The following is a 17,643-nucleotide window of genomic DNA, read 5'->3' on the forward strand; positions in this document are numbered from 1 at the left end:
AAAAAAAAAAAAAAAAAAAAAAAAAAAAAAAAAGCATCCTGAGAGTAACAGAGGTAGTTACCGCTCTGACGTTCCTGTAGTGGCTGCTGTCCCTCCCAGGCTTATGAAATCTTGGTATTTTTCTACTACCCTGTGGATCAGCAGGGACCAGCACCTTCTGTCCCCTCGCCCCTGCCCTGGTGCCTAGCAAAGTGCCCAGAACACAGTAGAAATTAAAAGGATACTATTTCTTGAAGGAATAAATGAATGATCAACAGGATTCAGTTCAGACCTTGAAAGGTCTTTGGAGATTTCTCTAAAGAAGCCCGATTTCTATTTTCCTACTTATAACCGCTTTCAGCAACGCCTGGTTTGTAAGTCCAGTTTCTCACCTTTCCTGGAGACCTTTCTGGTTTGGCTCCAGCTTCACCTCTGTCATCTCTATCCCTCTCCCTCCCTTCCACTTGCTCCTTGCTCCAGGCCACCCTGGGTTACTCTCAGCACCTCATTCTGAAGGGCTCTCTGTTTCCTCTTGATCTTCTGGCCATGATCCGCCTGTTCTCTGGACCGGTCTACCTTTCCCAGCGTCGTCCTAGCCAGCTCAAACTTGTTATCCAGGTTTTGGCTCAGGTATCACCTCTACTCAGAAGTCTTTCCTGGACAGAGGCACCACTGAGGTACATCTCTAAGCATTTGATCATCAGAGCTTTTCTCCTGACCCCCACAGTACTGCATGTTTTAATTTATAGGTCTTTCTCTCTCTCCAGCTCTAGACTGTGAACTCCATGAGGGCAGGGCTTGCTCACCAACATGTCTCTAGTGTCTGAAACAGTGCTGAGCATAGAGTAGATGCTCAATATATCTCTATTTCTATATCTATCTACTGTAGATGTTCAATATCTCTATAGAGATCTAGAAATAGAGATATATTGAGCACCTATTGTCTATTGATCAACTGATGATCTATGTAGATTGATCATCTACTTATGTGTTGATCATCTATCTCTATTCTATCCATCAATGATCTGTCCATCTGTTTACCTATTAATCTATCCACCCATCTATCTGTCTGTTAATCATCTGTCTACGTATCACCTGTCTATCAATCTATCTTGAACACATACTGAATGAGTAGGGGCTGAACACATGGACTTCCCTCTACGCACTAGTTTCCAACAGATACTAACAAAACAGATGAATGGCCACAAAACTACTTTAGGGTCATATTTAAGGAAGAGATTTTTCACCAGTTAGGGAAAGATGGGAACCCTCCAGAACACTGCCCTTGGATCCTCCAAAGAAATGAGGATAAATACTTTCCTGGAATCTGAGTTTTAAAACCAAGATAACCTGGGCAGGAGGGTTCTGGAGCAGCTGACAACCAACCTGGGTCTTGTTTCTAACCGAGGAGCATGATGGGTGAGGGGTGGGGCAGCCTGAGGTGGGGCTATGCTGCTGTCACATCCTCTGTGACCTCCAGGACCTTCTCAAGGGGCCTCACTGTGGAAGTTCACCACCATCCACTGCAGAATGGTCAATTACCCAAATTCAAATACATACTCAAATTCAAGCTTAACATACTGCTCCCTGGCTTCCAACCAACCAGTGGCTTTCCATTGCGTTTATTATTATTTTTTTTTGAGTTTATAATATGTGTGTATATGTATATATTTCAATAGGCTTTTGGGGAACAGGTGGTGTCTGGTGACATGAATAAGTTCTTTAGTGGTGACTTCTGAGATTTTGGTGCACCTATCGCCTGAGCAGTATACACTGTACCCCATGTGTAGTCTTTTATCCCCCATATCCCCCGACCCTTGCCCCTGAGTCCCCAAAGCCATGTATCATTCTTAAGCCTTTGTTTTGTCATAGCTTAGCTCCCACTTATGAGAACATACAATGTTTGGTTTTCCACTCCTGAATTACTTCACTTAGAATAATGGTCTCCAATTCCATCCAGGTTGCTGCAAATACCATTATTTCATTCCTTTTTATGGCTGAGTAATAGTCCATGCTGTGGAATTTATTCACTCATTGACTGATGGGCATTTGGGCTGGTTCCATATTTTTGCAATTGCGAATTGTGCTGCTATAAACATGCATGTGCAAGAATCTTTTTTTGTATAATGACTTCTTTTCCTCTGGTAGATAGCCTGTAGTGGAATTGCTGGATCAAATGGTAGAACTACTTGTAGTTCTTTAAGGAATCTCCACATTGCTTTCCATAGTGGTTGTCCTAGTTTACATTTCCACTAACGGCATAAAAGCGTTCCCTTTTCACCACATCCATGCCAACATCTATTATTTTTTTATTATAGCCATTCCTGCAGGAGTAAGGTGGTGGCGCATTGCGGTTTTGATGTGCATTTTCCTGATCATTAGTGATGTTGAGCATTTTTTCGTAAGTTCATTGGCCATTTATATATCTTCTTTTGAGACCTGTCTATTCATGGCCTGAGCCCACTTTTTGATGGGATTGTTTTTTCCTGCTGATTTGAGTTCCTTGTAGATTCTAGAAATTAGTCCTTTGTTGGATCTACAGACTGCAAAGATTTTCTCCCACTCTCTGGGTTGTCTGTTTACTCTGCTGATTGTTTTGCCTTGCAGAAACTTTTTAAATTAAGTCCTATCTATTTATCTTTGTTTTTGTTGCATTTGCTTTTGGGTTCTTGGTCATGAAGTCTTTGCCTAAGCCAGTGTCTAGAAGGGTTTTTCCAATTTTATCTTCTAGAATTTTTATGGTTTCATGTCTTAAAGTCTGATCCATCCAGAGTTGATTTTTGTATAAGGTGAGAGATGAGGATTTAGTTTTGTCTTTCTACATGTGGCCTGCCAATTATTTCTGCACCATTTGTTGAATAGTGCAGAAAAAGTCTTTTCCCACTTTGGTTTTGTGTGCTTTGTTGAAGATCAGTAAGTATTTGGCTTTATTTCTGGGTTCTCTATTCTGTTCCATTGGTCTATATGCCCGTTTTTATACCAGTACCATGCTGTTCTGGTGACTATGGCCTTATAGTATGCTTTAAGGTTGGGTAATGTAATGCCTCCAGATTTGTTCTTTTTGCTTAGTCTTGCTTTGGCTCGGCAGGCTCTTTTTTAGTTCCATATGAGTTTTAGGATTGTTTTTTTCTAGTTCTGTGAAGAATGATGGTGGTATTTTGATGGGAATTGCACTGAATTTGTAGATTGCTTTTGGCGGTATGGTCATGGTCACAATATTGATTCTACCCATCCAAGAGCATGGGATGTATTTCCATTTGTTTGTGTCATCTATGATTTCTTGCAGCAGTGTTTTGCAGTTTCCCTTGTAGAGGTCTTTTACCTCTCCTTGGTGGATTTGGGTTTGTTATTGTTTCTCTAGCTCATTAAGGTGTGATATTAGATTGTCTGTTTGGGCCCTTTCTGACTTTTTGATGTGGGCATTTAATGCTATGAACTCTGCACTTAGCACTGGCTTTGCTGTATCCCAGAAGCATTGAATTCGGGAGCACGTTATTTAGTTTCCATGTATTTGCATGACTTTGGTGGTTCCTTTTGGAGTTAATTTCCAATTTTATTCCACTGTGGTCTGAGAAGAGTACTCACTGTACTTTTGATTCTCTTAAAATTGTTGAGACTTGTTTTGTGGCCTATCATATGGCCTATCTTGGAGAATGTTCCATGTGCTGATGAATAGCATGTATAATAGAATTGTTTTACGCAATTCTGCAGTCATTGGGTAAAACGTTCTATAAGTATCTGTTAAGTTCATTTGTTGTAGAGTATAGCATAAGTCCATTGTTTATTCACTTTGTCTTGATGAAGTGTGTCAATATTACTGTGTTGCTGTCCATCTCATTTCTTAGGTCTGGTAGTAATTGTTTTGGGAGGCCCAGTGTTAGTGCATATATATTTAGGATTGTGGTATTTTCCTGTTGGACTAGTCCTTTTATCATTCTGTAATGTCCCTCCTTGTCTTTTTTAATTGCTGTTGCTTTAAAGTTTTGTTTTGTCTGATAAGAATAGCTACTCCTGCTCACTTTTAGTGTCCATTTGCATGGAGTATCTTTTTTCACCTTTTTACCATAAGTTCATGTGAGTCCTTATGTGCCAGGAAAGTCTCTTGAAGACAGCAGACACCTGGTTGGTGAATTCTTATTGATTCTGTATCTTTTAAGTGAAGCTTTTAGGCCATTTACATTCCACAGTAGTATTGAGATGTGAGGTACTATTCTATTCATCATGCTATTTGTTGCCTGAATACCTTGGTTTGCTTCATTGTGTTGTTTTGCAGGACCTGTGAGATTTATGCTTTAAAGAGATTCTATTTTGGTTTATTTTGAGGATTTGTTTCAAGATTTACAGCTCCTTTTAGCAGTTCTTGTCGTGCTGGCTTGGCAGTGGTGAATTATCTTAGCATTTGTCTGAAAAAACTGTGTCTTTCATTTATGAAGCTTAGTTTCGCTGGATACACGATGCTTGGCTGGTAATTGTTTTGTTTAAGGAGGCTAAAGATAGGACCCGTCTAGCTTGTAGGGTTTCTGCTGAGAAATCTGCTGTTAATCTGATGGGTTTTCCTTTATAGGTTACCTGATGCTTTTGTGTCTTAAGATTATTTCCTTTGTCTTGACTTTAGATTACTCGATGACTATGTGCCTAGGTGTGATCTTTTTGCAATGAATTTCCCAGGTGTTCTTTGCACTTCTTCTATTTAGATGTCTGGATCTCTAGCAAGGCTGGGGAAGTTTTCCTCAATTATTCTCTCATTATTCAAACTTTTAGATTTCTCTTCTTCCTCAGGAACAGCAATTATTCTTAAGTTTGGTTATTTAACATACTCCCAAACTTCTTGAAGGTTTTGTTCATTTTTAAAAATTCTTTGTTGTCTTTGTTGGAGTGGGTTAATTTGAAAGCCTTGTCTTCAAGTTCTGAAGTTCTTTCTATTACTCATTTGATTCGATTGCTGAGATTTTCCAGTGCATTTTGCAATTCTCTAAGTGTGTCCTTCATTTTCAGAAGCTGTGACTGTTTTCTATTTAGGTTATATTTCACGGGAGATTTTTCCATTCATATCCTATATCATTTTTTAAAAAACTTCTTTAAGTTGGACTTCACTTTCTCTGGTGCCGCCTTAATTGGCTTAATAGTCGAACTTCTTTTTTCTGGTAATTCAGAGATTTCTTCTTGATTTGAATCCATTGCTGGTGAGCTAGTGTGATCTTCTGGGGATTCACAGTTCCTTGGCTCTCCCACGGAGCCTGCAGGGCAATTCACCTCCTTTAAAGGCTCTATGGATTCTCTTGTCTTTCCTGGCATGTTTCTGCAGTATTTCTGGGAGCAAAAGTTCATGATGTGGGGCTCCACACACTGCTCTGTCCATCCGAGTGGGAGCTGCAAGTTTGTCCTGCCTCCTATCTGCCATTTTCCCTCTATCTTTCCATTGCATTTAAAATACAACCTGAACATCTTTCCAGGGCCTGCAAGACTACTCCCTGAGGCCTCTTTCCTACCAGTTTCCTTCTCACTTGCTGCACTCAGTGCATTGGTCTCACTGCAACTCGAGTACTCCTAGCTCATTCCCAGTGCCTCAGGGCCTTTGCATATGCTCTTCTCCCTGCTCCAGATCTCCCCAGGGACTGGTTCTTTTACAGGCTTTAGCTCTGCAGTGATCTCCTTAGAAAAGCCTTCCTAGATGAATCATTCTATCGCAGGTTGTCCCCATCAAGGTCCTGAGTCCCCAGGAATCACATGAATGAAGTTTTCTCTAGAATACCTGTCATTAGCTGAGCTGTTTTTGTTTATCTGTTTGCTCACTCATTGGCTGGCTGCCCCACTGGACTGCAATTCCATGACCACAGGGGCCTGGTTTGTCTGGTTCACCACGATCCCTCCTGAACCTGGCACATTGTAGGCACTCAGTGACTACCTGCAGAAACAATGAGCATCTTTTTTTTCCAAGTCAATAGCATGAGATTCCCATCGATTGGAGAAACGTATCTGAGCTGTTCAGCCACCTGCTGAACATAGTGAGTCAGGCACTATGCAAGGCCCTGGGATGGTGCTAACTCCAAGGAGATCCTAAATAGGCTACAGAGTGGCCCTGTGGTTCTTCCTTCCCTTTCTGTTCATTTGCCATTAAAATTAAGACTTTAGAAAAAAATCAAAATACAAGTGAGGGCTCTCGGCATCACATGCTGTTATTTTTGCCAGTGATTTTGATGGTTCTCACACCAAGGGTACCAGACCTGTGTAGTGAGGACCCTCCCCCAAAGCACTAGCCATGGGGAGGCCAACATCATTTGTCACTGCCAGAAGTACCCAGTTGCCCAACAGCAGGCTGATAAGCAGGGAGAGCCCAGACACCAGGCATTCATCTCTTTAATGGGACATTAATGTTGTCAATTGGCTGCTCAGGCCCCTAGCACAGAATCCAGCTGGGGCAGTATCTAATTGCCCCCTGACACCAGTAATTTATGGAGTGGGCTCCCTTGGCAGCTCACATCCAGCAAATCCACTAGGAGTCTTAACTGAAAACAGTGGCTCAACAAGAAACTCTCACTGGTGCGTTTTTCATGGGGATACATACATTCGCTGGAGAACAGGTTAGGCAGGGCCACAGAAGCTAGAGAAGGACTGTCAAGGAAAATATAAGCAGGTGGGACTCCCCCTCTCCCCAACAAACTCTTAGCCCCTCAAGATGTACCACAGTCTACAATCAGACTCTTGGTCCCTAATCCAGCAGTCAGAACCATGGAGACAAATCACCTCCTTAGCCCTTACAGATGTGAGAAAGGCAGAAACCAGGTGCTGCAGTTCTGTGTGAACAACACACACCAGGCTTTATCATGCTTCCCCCTTCCTTTCTGCACCATGATCCAGATACACTCACATACTCAACATCTACAAACACTATGTACTCTCTGTGTGCTGGAGATACCACAGTGAAGAGGGAGACACAGTTCCAACTCTCCTGTGAACAATCAGTGAGTGACCAGATAAAGCAACAAGATAATTTTAGATAGTAAATGCTACGAAAAAGTATTAAAATAGGGAAGGGTTGGGTGGAGAATGTAGTTATTGCAGCAGCTTAAGTGGGTGGCCGGGGAAGGCTTCTCTGAAGGTATATCATTTGGATTTAGATCAGAATGATAAAAAAAAAAAAAAAAAGCTAGCTATGTGACCCATCTGTCCGTCCATCCTTCCTTCAATCCATCATCCATCTACTCATCTAGTCATACAGTCAGTGATTGATCTGGTACTTCCCTTGAGCAAATCCATGGGTGCTAAAAACTGGGGAGACAAAACCACAACTCAGCATAGGATTTGTGGCCAAAGAGACCTAGGTTGAATTTTGAGCTCTCCCACTTCCTAGCAATCCAGAAAATCTTTGGATCTCTATCAGCCTCAGTTCTCCATTCTGGAAAATGCGACTAATATTACTGACATTGGTTTAGGAGTCATCACTGGCTAGGATAAAATATTCAGAGGGGCAGAAATTCTACCCTAAAAAATACATCCGTGTTCCAGTTGGTTTCATCTTTCCCTGTTTAAGATGCTGGTGCCAGTGACTGGGGCCGGAGAGCCTTCTCCGGGCACGGGGTTAGCTTATCTTTAGGGCTCTCCAAGTCCTCTTCTCCTGTATCTCCAACTAGAAATATCAGATACTAGAGTAGAATCTGGCCAAGGGAACTGCAAAATACAATGAAATGTGACAAGACCTGGCCTCTTACCTCAGAAAACTGAAGCCTCCCAAAGTCGCTGGGTGGGCTTGCGATCTTGAAGACTTTTTTTGGCATCACCCAGGTCTCCAGAGTCTCCAGTTTGCTCACGGCCAGATTGGTAGCATGATGCTTGATCAGAAAGCCCTGGAAGCGGTCGGCAAGGAAGTAGAGGTGGACAGATGCTGGGTGGCCCATTGGGTAGTACCTGAAAACACAGGCGCTCATGGGTTAGGGCCCAAGGTGTGTAGGATCACAGGGAGGCTCCCCACCCACCAAGCTAGTTTTGTCCCTAAAGCAGTCCCCATCGTGTCCAATGCCTACCATTTTCCTTGCATCTGTCTGAAAGCTGCTCCCTCTGTATCTATGATCTCAATGACTAGGAATACTTTTTTCTTTTGCTGATTATAAATGAAAACCATGCTGACTGTAGGAAAGTACAACAAACAAAGTAAAATGACTACTTTCCATGCCTCTTCCCATATATGATGTCAATTCACAGATATTGAGTCCTCTGGTGCTTGGTACTGGGCAGTGAAAATGGGGTGTGAACACTGTCATGTTGATGGATTTCCCTTTGGCCTTATTTCCTATGCATCTATTTGCATAAACACTACATAGTTGGCATCTATCTATCCTAGCTATTATTCTGTCTTCTTTGTATAGTATTTCCTGAGGATTATCACATCTTTGAAAAGCCTCTGAAGACATGATTTTGTATGTGTTGATGCTCGGTGTTTCATCATCGGTAATACCAGATTTTATAAAGCAAGTTCCCTATCATTGGATGATAACTCTAATTTTTTGCTTCTCTAAACAGTGCTGCATTCAACATCTTTGAGCAAAACCTTTCATTTGTCTCGCCTCTGTTTAAATCTCCGAGGCTCTTCGTGTCTGCAGCTTAACTGTTGCGGAAGTACTGATTTATTCTCTCACAGTCCTTACCACTCACACTGGTTATCATCATTAACAACGATTGCCAATCTGAGATAAACACACATGCAAAAGTGGCTTATTGTTTTAAAAATGCATGTCTTTGATCCACAAAAGCTTGCTGGCTGAAAGGGACAGGGTAGCGAAGCGGCGATGTCCAGAGAAAAGGGGGAAGCAGAGAGCAAAAGAGGAGAACCTTGGAGGAGCCCACCTTGGTATCTTTCCTACTTGTCAGATAAAAAGCTGCCGCTTCTGCAATGTGTAAATTGCACAGCATTAAGAAGGCGCTTATGGATCCTTCCACAAATCATTGTCCCTGCTCAGCTAAACGCGCAGCCTTCCCTCTGGTCCTGATCTGGAGTTTTAAGTCTTTATGTCCAATTATAACAGTTAGGGAAGCTGCCTTCTTGTGTTCACACATCTCCTGAAATCATTGCCTTGTTACTGGATTGCCTTCCAGGGGGCATGGAAAAAAAAACGAAACTTGAACAGTCCTCAGATTGTTTGCTGGGCATTCACAGTTCATGCAAACCTGTTTTAAATCTGGACTTTGGGAGTGGACAGTCCAGGGATTGTGCTGTCATTCCACCACTGCAGCAAAATCTAGGCAGGGCTGTCACATAAACCTCCTATGATGACAGAAATGTTTTATTTATTTTTGAGACACAGTCTCCCTCTGTCACCCAGGCTGGAGTGCACTGGTGTGATCTTGGCTCACTGCAACCTCTGCCTCCCGGGTTCAAGCGATTCTCCCGACTCAGCCTCCCGAGTAGCTGGGATTACAGGCATCAGCCACCATGCCTGGTGATTTTTTATATTTTTGTAGGGAGGAGGGTTTCACCATGTTGGCCAGACTGGTCTCAAACTCCTGACCTCAAGTGATGCGCCCGCCTCGGCCTCCCAAAGTGCTGGGATTACAGGTGTCAGCCACTGCGCCTGGCCAAAAGTTTTTTATTTCCACAGGATTTGGGGGGAACAGGTGGTATTTGGTTACATAAGTTCTTTAGTGATGATTTATGAGATTTTGGGGCCCCCATCTCCCAAGCCACTAGCAATGTGCTACTGCTGAGCACTTGAAATATGGCCAGTGTGACTGAGGAACTGAATTTTAAATTGTATTTAGTTTTAGTTAATTTACACTGAAATAGCCACCTGTGGCTACCGTATTGGACAGCAAAGATACAGTCATGAAAGAGCCAGTGGTCGCCCGCATTCATGTCCCCAAATCTCCCATCTCCTGTATCTTATGCTCTCTTCCATGTGACTTTGCAAGTTTCCTTGTACCTGGGAGGCAGAACCTATTTTTCTACCTCTGGAATCTTCTTTGGACAACAGACAGTGGTAGAAGGGCTGTCCTGTCAGTTCTGAGGCAGGGCCTCAAGATGCCTTGCACACTTCTGTTTGCTTTCTTGCTCTCTTGAGGTCACCATGAGAGTATGCCTGGGCTAGCTTGCTGGAGGAGGAGACATTTGAAACAGCAGAGCTACCCTAGTTGTCCCAGCTGAAGCCATCCTAGGCTCAGGCAACTATTCCCAGCCAACGACCACAGAGCCACTTCCCGACTTGCAGTTGGCTGCAGATACAGGAGCAAGGCCAGCCCGGACTGGGAAAACTGTCCAGCTCATCTGCAAACTCGAGCGTTACATAAATGCGTATTGTTTGAAAACACTGATTTGGGAGTTGTTGGTTACACAGTGTTATCATGACAGTAGACACGTACAGCACTGCCAGTGTGTTCTGTGAAGCAGGAGAACTTGCTGTCTTTGGAGTCAAAGGAAGAAAGTGTTTCCAGAAAGCAGCAGTCAAAAAAAAATGTAGAAGTCAATCTTTGATTACTTGCCTCCCTTCACTTTCTTTTCATTTTTTGAGATGGAGTCTCAAAAATGACTCATGGAGAGTCACCCAGGCTAGAGTGCAGTGGCATGAAATCGACTCACTGCAACCTCTGCCTCCGGGGTTCAAGCAATTCTCCCTGACTCAGCCTCCTGCATAGCTCGGATTACAGGTGTGAGCCATCACACCTGGCCCCTTCCATCCTCTATTCTCCTTATACACTGCCAGAATCCTGGTCCAAGCCCCCATCATTTTGTACCTGCGCCTCTGCAGCAGCTTCCTTAACTGTCACCCCCTCTTTCTTTTGCCCACTATAACCTGTTGCTATAGTAGCCACATCCATCATTCCCCACTTAAATGCCACAAGCACCTTGCTTCGTGCTTGCAATAAAATCCAAACTCCTTACCTGGTCCACAAAGTCCTGCCGCTTTCTCTAGCCTCCTTTTGTTTCCAGCTACCCTAATCTACCACCTTCTGGCTACTGGGACTTTATTTTGGATTCTTGAACAAGCTAAGCTCACTGCTACCTCTGACTTGTCACTCTCACATGACTTTATCTTCATTTTTTTGCAGAGCATTTCCCCTTATTGATCTTATGTTCTGGTTTACCCGTGCTTAGGTACTGTCTCTCTTCGCCCTAGAGTGGGAGGGCTTTGAGTTCACGGGCGTGGTCAGCCTGGATCAAGACTGAATTCTCCGTGCCTGACACACGGTAGCTGCTCAATCAGTACTTATTGAAGGAGTGAAAATTCTAGAAGGATTTTCTCGTGAACCTCATGCTTCTAAGTTACATCAACAGTCCCTGTAACCAAGGAGTGAACACAAAGCCCTCTGATGCCTCATCCTGACTGTATTTGGTATCTAAGTAATGACAACCGTTCATGTCTCAAAACAGAAAAATAATCAAGATGCCATACAATCATCTACAGGAATGCAACCGAAGTCTTCATCTGGCCCAAAGGTGTTTTTCTTTCTTATTTAAATATGAAGAGCACTGAAAAAAAATCAGGAGATTTGGCTGGCAACTCCTAGTCTGCATTCCCACGGAATGTAGTAGGGTTCAGCACCACAGACCTCCAGGTTCCCATGGTCAGCCCACCCTGCAGGGGTCACACGAAGTTAAGATTCTAGTGCTTCGTGCCTTGGCCCCAGAGGGCATTCGGGGACCTGTAATAAAAATGCTGACATCCTTATTTCTGGATGGTGGATGACAAGCAAACTTTATTTTCTTATTCTCTCAATCTGCCATTTCAGAAATTTCTGCAATGCACATGCGTTACTTGATAATGAGAAAAAAAATCAATAAACATGATTTAATGAAAGGTTATATTATGGACTGGAAAGGCACAATTTGCCTAAAATATCCAGATAAAATGAGGCAAAGTTTTCACTTGCTGTTTTCCCACATGCCCCAGGGCTAGAGGACTAGGAATCCATTGCCTTCTGCCTTTTGGGAGAAGGCTCTTTTGTCCTGATTTATTTTCAGGCTCCTATTCATAAATACATCGGCTTTGCCCACAGCAAGGCACAACAATTCCATTACAATAAAAAACGAGGTGGATGCCAGAGGATTCCTGGCTCGGGGCAACGTGACAGCTCACTTCACTCCAAAACGAGTACCAGGAGAAACTTTCAACAACCCTAGATAAATTGGGGGTGTCTTTTGGAATTTCCTGTAAGATCATTTACCTTATACATTCTAGGAAGCCTGCGACTGTAATTATTATGGAATGACATTTGCCTTCCAAGTGTCAGGCACTGCACTGTGTACTGGGGATACATGTAGGGATTCTGCTTCCAGACTAGCAGCGGGGAGAGAGACTCCCCCCAAGATACCGCACATGAAGGTGAAGTCCCTGAACCACTTTCAGCTTGGGAGATGCTGGGTGTGGGGTGAGCTATTTTAATAAGTGTCATAGAGGAGGTGGTCCTTGGATGGCTTTGTTGACTTGAGAAAGATTGTGCAGTGGGAGGCAGTGAGCAAAGAAAAGCACAGGGGGAGAACGAGGAGCTGTTACCATCACACACAGTAGGTTCACTGTTGGCTGCACTGTAATGGCAACTGGCAACTAAGATACCAGCAATGACCTGAACCCTGAGCAGTTAGGGAGGCCAAGGCCGGCGGACCACCTGAGGTCAGGAGTTCGAGACCAGCCTGGTGAAATCCTGTCTCTACTAAAACTACAAAAAGTAGCCGGGTGTTGTGGCATGTGCCTATAGTCTCAGCTACTTGGGAGGCTGAGGCAGAAGAATTGCTTGAACCTGGGAGGTGGAGGTTGCAGTGAGCCGAGATCGCGGCACTGCACTCCAGCTAAGGTGACAGAGCAAGACTGTCTCAAATATAAAGGATTAACATTGTATAACTCATTAGGTAGTTTTTGATGATTATCTCCTTTAAACTTCACAACATCTTAATGATACAAAGACGATGAGTACTACTCATTTCACAGATGAGGAAACCGAAGCCCAGAGAGATGAATGCGCAAGGTCAATAGCCTGTAATCAGAGTTTAAACTGCAGGTCCTAGATTCCTAACCAACACTAGTCTCCCTTTAAACTACATCAGAAACTTTACGGAGAGAGAAGCCGAGGGATGGGAGGAGGTGATGGGACAGTGTCACAGTCCTGCAGAAACCTTGCTGGCCAGGGACAAGACACCAGGCGGGAAACCTGCCTGTGTTTTCAGACAGTCAGTGAACATTCTTCTTCCCCCGAGCCCCGTCAGAAACTGAAGATGCTAGGTTGTTTAAACGAACAAGAAAAAGAAGGAGAGTGATTAAGGAAATAATCAGAAAAGAGAATGGGAAAAAAGGGATTTCTGCGAAAAGATATTCATCAGAACATTGTTTACAATGGCACATTACTGACAATGGCAACAGTGAAGGGCCGGATTAAGCAAACTCTAGAACTTCTGCTCAGTGGAATACTAGAGGCATAAAAGAATCATTATCATTGAGGAAGCTACAGAGCAGCATGGAGAAATGGGGGCTAAGAGTATAATGCCAAGGGAAGAAAACAGGATACCCAATTCTTGGTGCAATTATGTAAATATCCAAAATGCATATTGCTTCAGAACAAAAGAAAGGGTACACAACATGAAAGTCTTGGCTAGCTTAGGGAAAGAGACGGGAGGAGAAGGGATTATGTTGAATTATTTTCCTACCTCCCCCTCTTCTTTCCACATCTTCTAGAACGCTCTTTCCTGAAGTGTCGGCAGGTAGTGGTAGGTGAGACGATTGTAAGGGGTGGCTGAGAAGTTTCAACAATAGTTCTGCCTATTAATTTTCTTTGTGATATTTTTAGGTGTGATGACATTATGGTGAATGTGTTTCAAAGAGTTATTTTTCAGAGATACATTATTAAAATATTGATGGCTGAAATGATAGGATGTCTGGGATTGACTTCAAACTGATCTGGGAGGAGGCGGAAGGTGGGTGAAGATGAAAATGAAACAGATGAAACAAGATCAGCCCTGAGTTGGAAATTGTCAGGGCTGGGTGATGGGAACATGGGGTTCCACTGTTCTATATTGTACATCTTTGACATTTTCCATCAAAAAAAGTTTTGTATATTCGTGGCTACCTTCCACTTAAGACAAATGCTTCATATGGTATGGTGACATAAAGCTTCCTACTACAGTATATATATGTAGCATGAAGAATGAGTAAAATCATTGGGTACATAGGATATCTGGTATCTGAGAAAGTAAAGCACAAAGTGTGGCAATGGCTTGGATTGGAAATGCCATGCACGCTAGGAGGGTGGTGTTAGATGAATTTTGGGCAAAGGAAGAGAGAAAGCATAGGGTGGCACTGCACTGCAGATCCCTAAAGAGGAGGAAGGGCCCCCCCTCTGCACCCTGAGCCTCCTCCTGCTTCTCAGCTCCTCTCCCTGCATCCCATATAGGACTCACCGGCAGCTGTTCTCCCCATCCGTGTGCAGGGACGTCTCGGCCCGTCGAAGACCCAGGCGGGCAAAGGAGTGGTACAAGGTGAGTGTCACGTCGCTCAGGCTGTGGATGCCGTCAGGCTCGTCGTAGACATTCTCCCAGTAGGAACGGAGGCCCGGGGTACCTGCAGGGTAGTTCCCGTACAGGTAATAGTCCAGCTGCCCAATGATTTCCTGATTCACCACGGCTTCAAACTTGCGGGCAAAGAAGGTAGGCCGGGCTGTCTGCTGTACTCATGGGATTAAAAAAAGAAAAACCAAATCAGCAAGTGCTGGGGTTGGGGGGAACCTGCAGGCATATCCTGTGGTTAGAAGCAAAGCTCTGCTGGATCCATGACCCTTTTTGCACTTCTGTGTCTCAGTTTCAACATCTGTAGAATGGGTTATAATAAGGGTGTGAGGAGGGTTAAATGAGTTAGTCTGTGCAGAGCATCTGAAGCAATAAGCATCATTTAGATGTCTGTTAAATGAACTAAATTTTAGATGGTAATAGCTGGGATGGATCTCAGACATCATTTAGGTAGAGGTCACAGGCTAGTAATCTAGGGCAAATATGTATTTTAGCTGGCCATATTTAAAACATGAAAGAATTCACAGAAACTCTTTCGGCTTCTCTTTAAACAGCAATAGATCTGGCAACCCCAGGCCTATACACCATGTAGTAACAACTGGTTAAAGCTGAATGGCGGCTGTTCCTTTAGACAGCACCTAGATTTTTCTGCTCACTGCAGTCTCCACCATGCCCTATTGCCTCTTTGGTATTTCAGCCAACTTGCAGACTCACAAGGGATCAGAATCTCTGGGACTTTGAAAAATTCAGATTCCAGGCCAGGCGCACACCTGTAGTCCCAGCTACTCAGGAGGCTGAGACAGGAGAATCACTTGAACCCATGAGGCGGAGGTTGCAGTGAGCCAAGATTGTTCCATTCCACTCCAGCCTGGGTTACAGAGCAAGACTCTGTCTCAAAGTAAAAGGACCTACTGAGTCAATAGCTCTGAAGTGTAGCTAAAACATAAAAAAAAAAAAAATCCCAGGTGATTATCATTCAAACTCTCAAGGAAACAGGCCCAGAGACAGTAAGAGACTTACCTGAGAACACACAGCAAGTCCTTGGCAGAGGTGGGATGAAGAGTCAGGGTCGAGGGTTAAAGAAATACTAAGCACCTGTAATCTATGAGGTTTTATAGTTTATATTCAGTAAAAGGCCAGACAGTAAATATTGAAAATAGCTTTGAAACCACTCAACTCTGCTTTTACAGCATAAAAGCAGCCACAGACAAGAAACTAAATAAATGGGTATGGCTGTGTTCCAATAAAACTTCATTTACGGAAGCAGGCAGTGGGCTGACTGTGGCCCCCAGGGCTAGAGTTTGCTGACCCCTTGTGCAGGGCTGCAGAAACAAATAAAACAGGCCTCTCCCTGGAGGAGCTTATTACAGTCTAGTGTTTGTTATTGACCTAAATGTGGGTCCAGCCCTGTTTTCATGGTGGTAGATTAATAGCAGCAATAACTACTGACCACACACAATATTCAGGGCAGTGCACTTATATCAGTGCCTCTCATTTTCCACATAATTTGGCAAGGCAGGTATTAAGATTCCCATTTTACAGATGAGAAAACTGAGCTCAGAGAGGCAAAGCAGTAGGTACAGACTCACACTCCAAGTGCATGACTCCAAAATCTAAGCTTTCTCTACTGCATCACTCCAGGATTGAGGCAACTTCGTACCCTTGGTGTTATTCTAAACATCTCATCGCCAATCTGCTTCAGGAAACCTCTCTGTGGTGGGTTCCTTTCACAGTAGCACGGTGGAGAGTTAGACCACCTGAGTTCAAATCCTCATTTGGCTACTGTCTAGCTGTGCAGGTGAAGTCACTCAAACTCTCCAGGCCTCAGCATCCTTAAAATGGGTTGCTAGCATAGTGTCTAGCACACAGTGTAGGCTGATATTTGATTATTATCACTAGCCCCTTGTTGCCAGGAACCCATGTAGGGGCAGAGGACTGGCCTCGGGGGCAGGATAAACTCCTTTCTCTGCCTGCGATTCTGACCATAGCTGGATCTTCTAAAAGGGCATGTTGCTATATTTATTATTCTTTCTCTCAAGTTCAAGAACTCTGAGTTCCTTACAGGCAGCAGTGTGTTCACTCTAGCTCTTGGGGAATACTCTTAATCTTCGCTTGCTGTGAGCACATGAAGCAGTCTTCATCAGAGGCTCCAATGTCCCCGGGATGCCGGGCTAGGATACAAATGCTGGTGCCTGGGGGAGTGTGGGGCTCCGGGAATCACCACACGGAGGTTCTGTGCTCCAAGTGAAGATTCTCTGCGATTAGGACAGTGAGGGACAGGTCCTCTCCAAAGCTGGGAATTCAGGGACCAGGTCAAGCAAACATTCCCCTGCAACCCTCTTTCTGCTCAGCAGATCCTTTCTGCAGGGAAGATGTGTGTTTAAGCAGCTCCCTGTCTGCTAGCTTACGGTGGCTGGAGCTGCTGGGTGGGAACCTTGAGGCGAATACGAATGACAGATAAAACCTGCAGTGTACCCCGCACTCATACAGGCACAAAACCAGGAAGGCAGCAGGGACTACTGGAAAAAACCCCTCTTGGAACACCCCTCCATGCCTCAGTTTCCCTACCTGAACAATAGAAGTGACGTCTGCCCCAGTAAACCCAATGACCACACAGCCTGGCACAGAGAAGATCAAACACGAACAGCATCCCAGTCACACATCAGGGGCACCTCGGCTATGAGCTTGGCACTGTGTCCCTGCCTTCCCTGTGTCAGTGGTTTGGGAAGTAGCACACCATCTCTACACGGTGGCTCTAGTCACCTCAGAGTGATTCGTGTAACCATTTAGGGGCATTCATTCATATTTGTGCTCTCTGCTGCTAGGTGTGGGGAGGGGTGGAGGGAGCAAAGCAGGAAGGGGTGCCCATTTTGGGGCTACTCTCAGGGCTCATGGTAAGTGGATGACCATTCCCCACCCACCTGCTCTGCCCTTCCCTTCCCCGGAACAGTAAATTGTTAGGCTGCCCAGAGACAGCTGTAAAGGGAATAATGTTCTACCTCTTGTTACTCTTTCAAGTACACAGAACACAATGGTTTCCAAACCTGGCTGCTCCTCAGAAAAGTACAATTCATTGAAAATACAAAGTCGTCAATATCACTGGAGATCAGTGGTTCTCAACCAGAGGTGCTGCTAAACATCCCCACCCAGGCATGGGACGGATCATCCGGCCACAATGGCAA

General features: G+C 44.2%; 1 protein-coding gene across 1 annotated transcript in view; it reads right to left on the reverse strand.

Moving 5' to 3' along the window:
• Nucleotides 1-17,643, reverse strand: part of XYLT1 (xylosyltransferase 1) — a 370,064-nt gene that overhangs the window by 17,621 nt on the left and 334,800 nt on the right. Inside the window, 2 exon segments of the mRNA XM_025371181.1 lie at nt 7,689-7,884; nt 14,357-14,619. Coding sequence (XP_025226966.1) covers nt 7,689-7,884; nt 14,357-14,619 — 459 coding nt within the window.

This window comes from Theropithecus gelada, chromosome 20 (assembly GCF_003255815.1).
Source record: "Theropithecus gelada isolate Dixy chromosome 20, Tgel_1.0, whole genome shotgun sequence".
In the NCBI taxonomy this organism is placed as follows: Eukaryota; Metazoa; Chordata; class Mammalia; order Primates; family Cercopithecidae; genus Theropithecus; species Theropithecus gelada.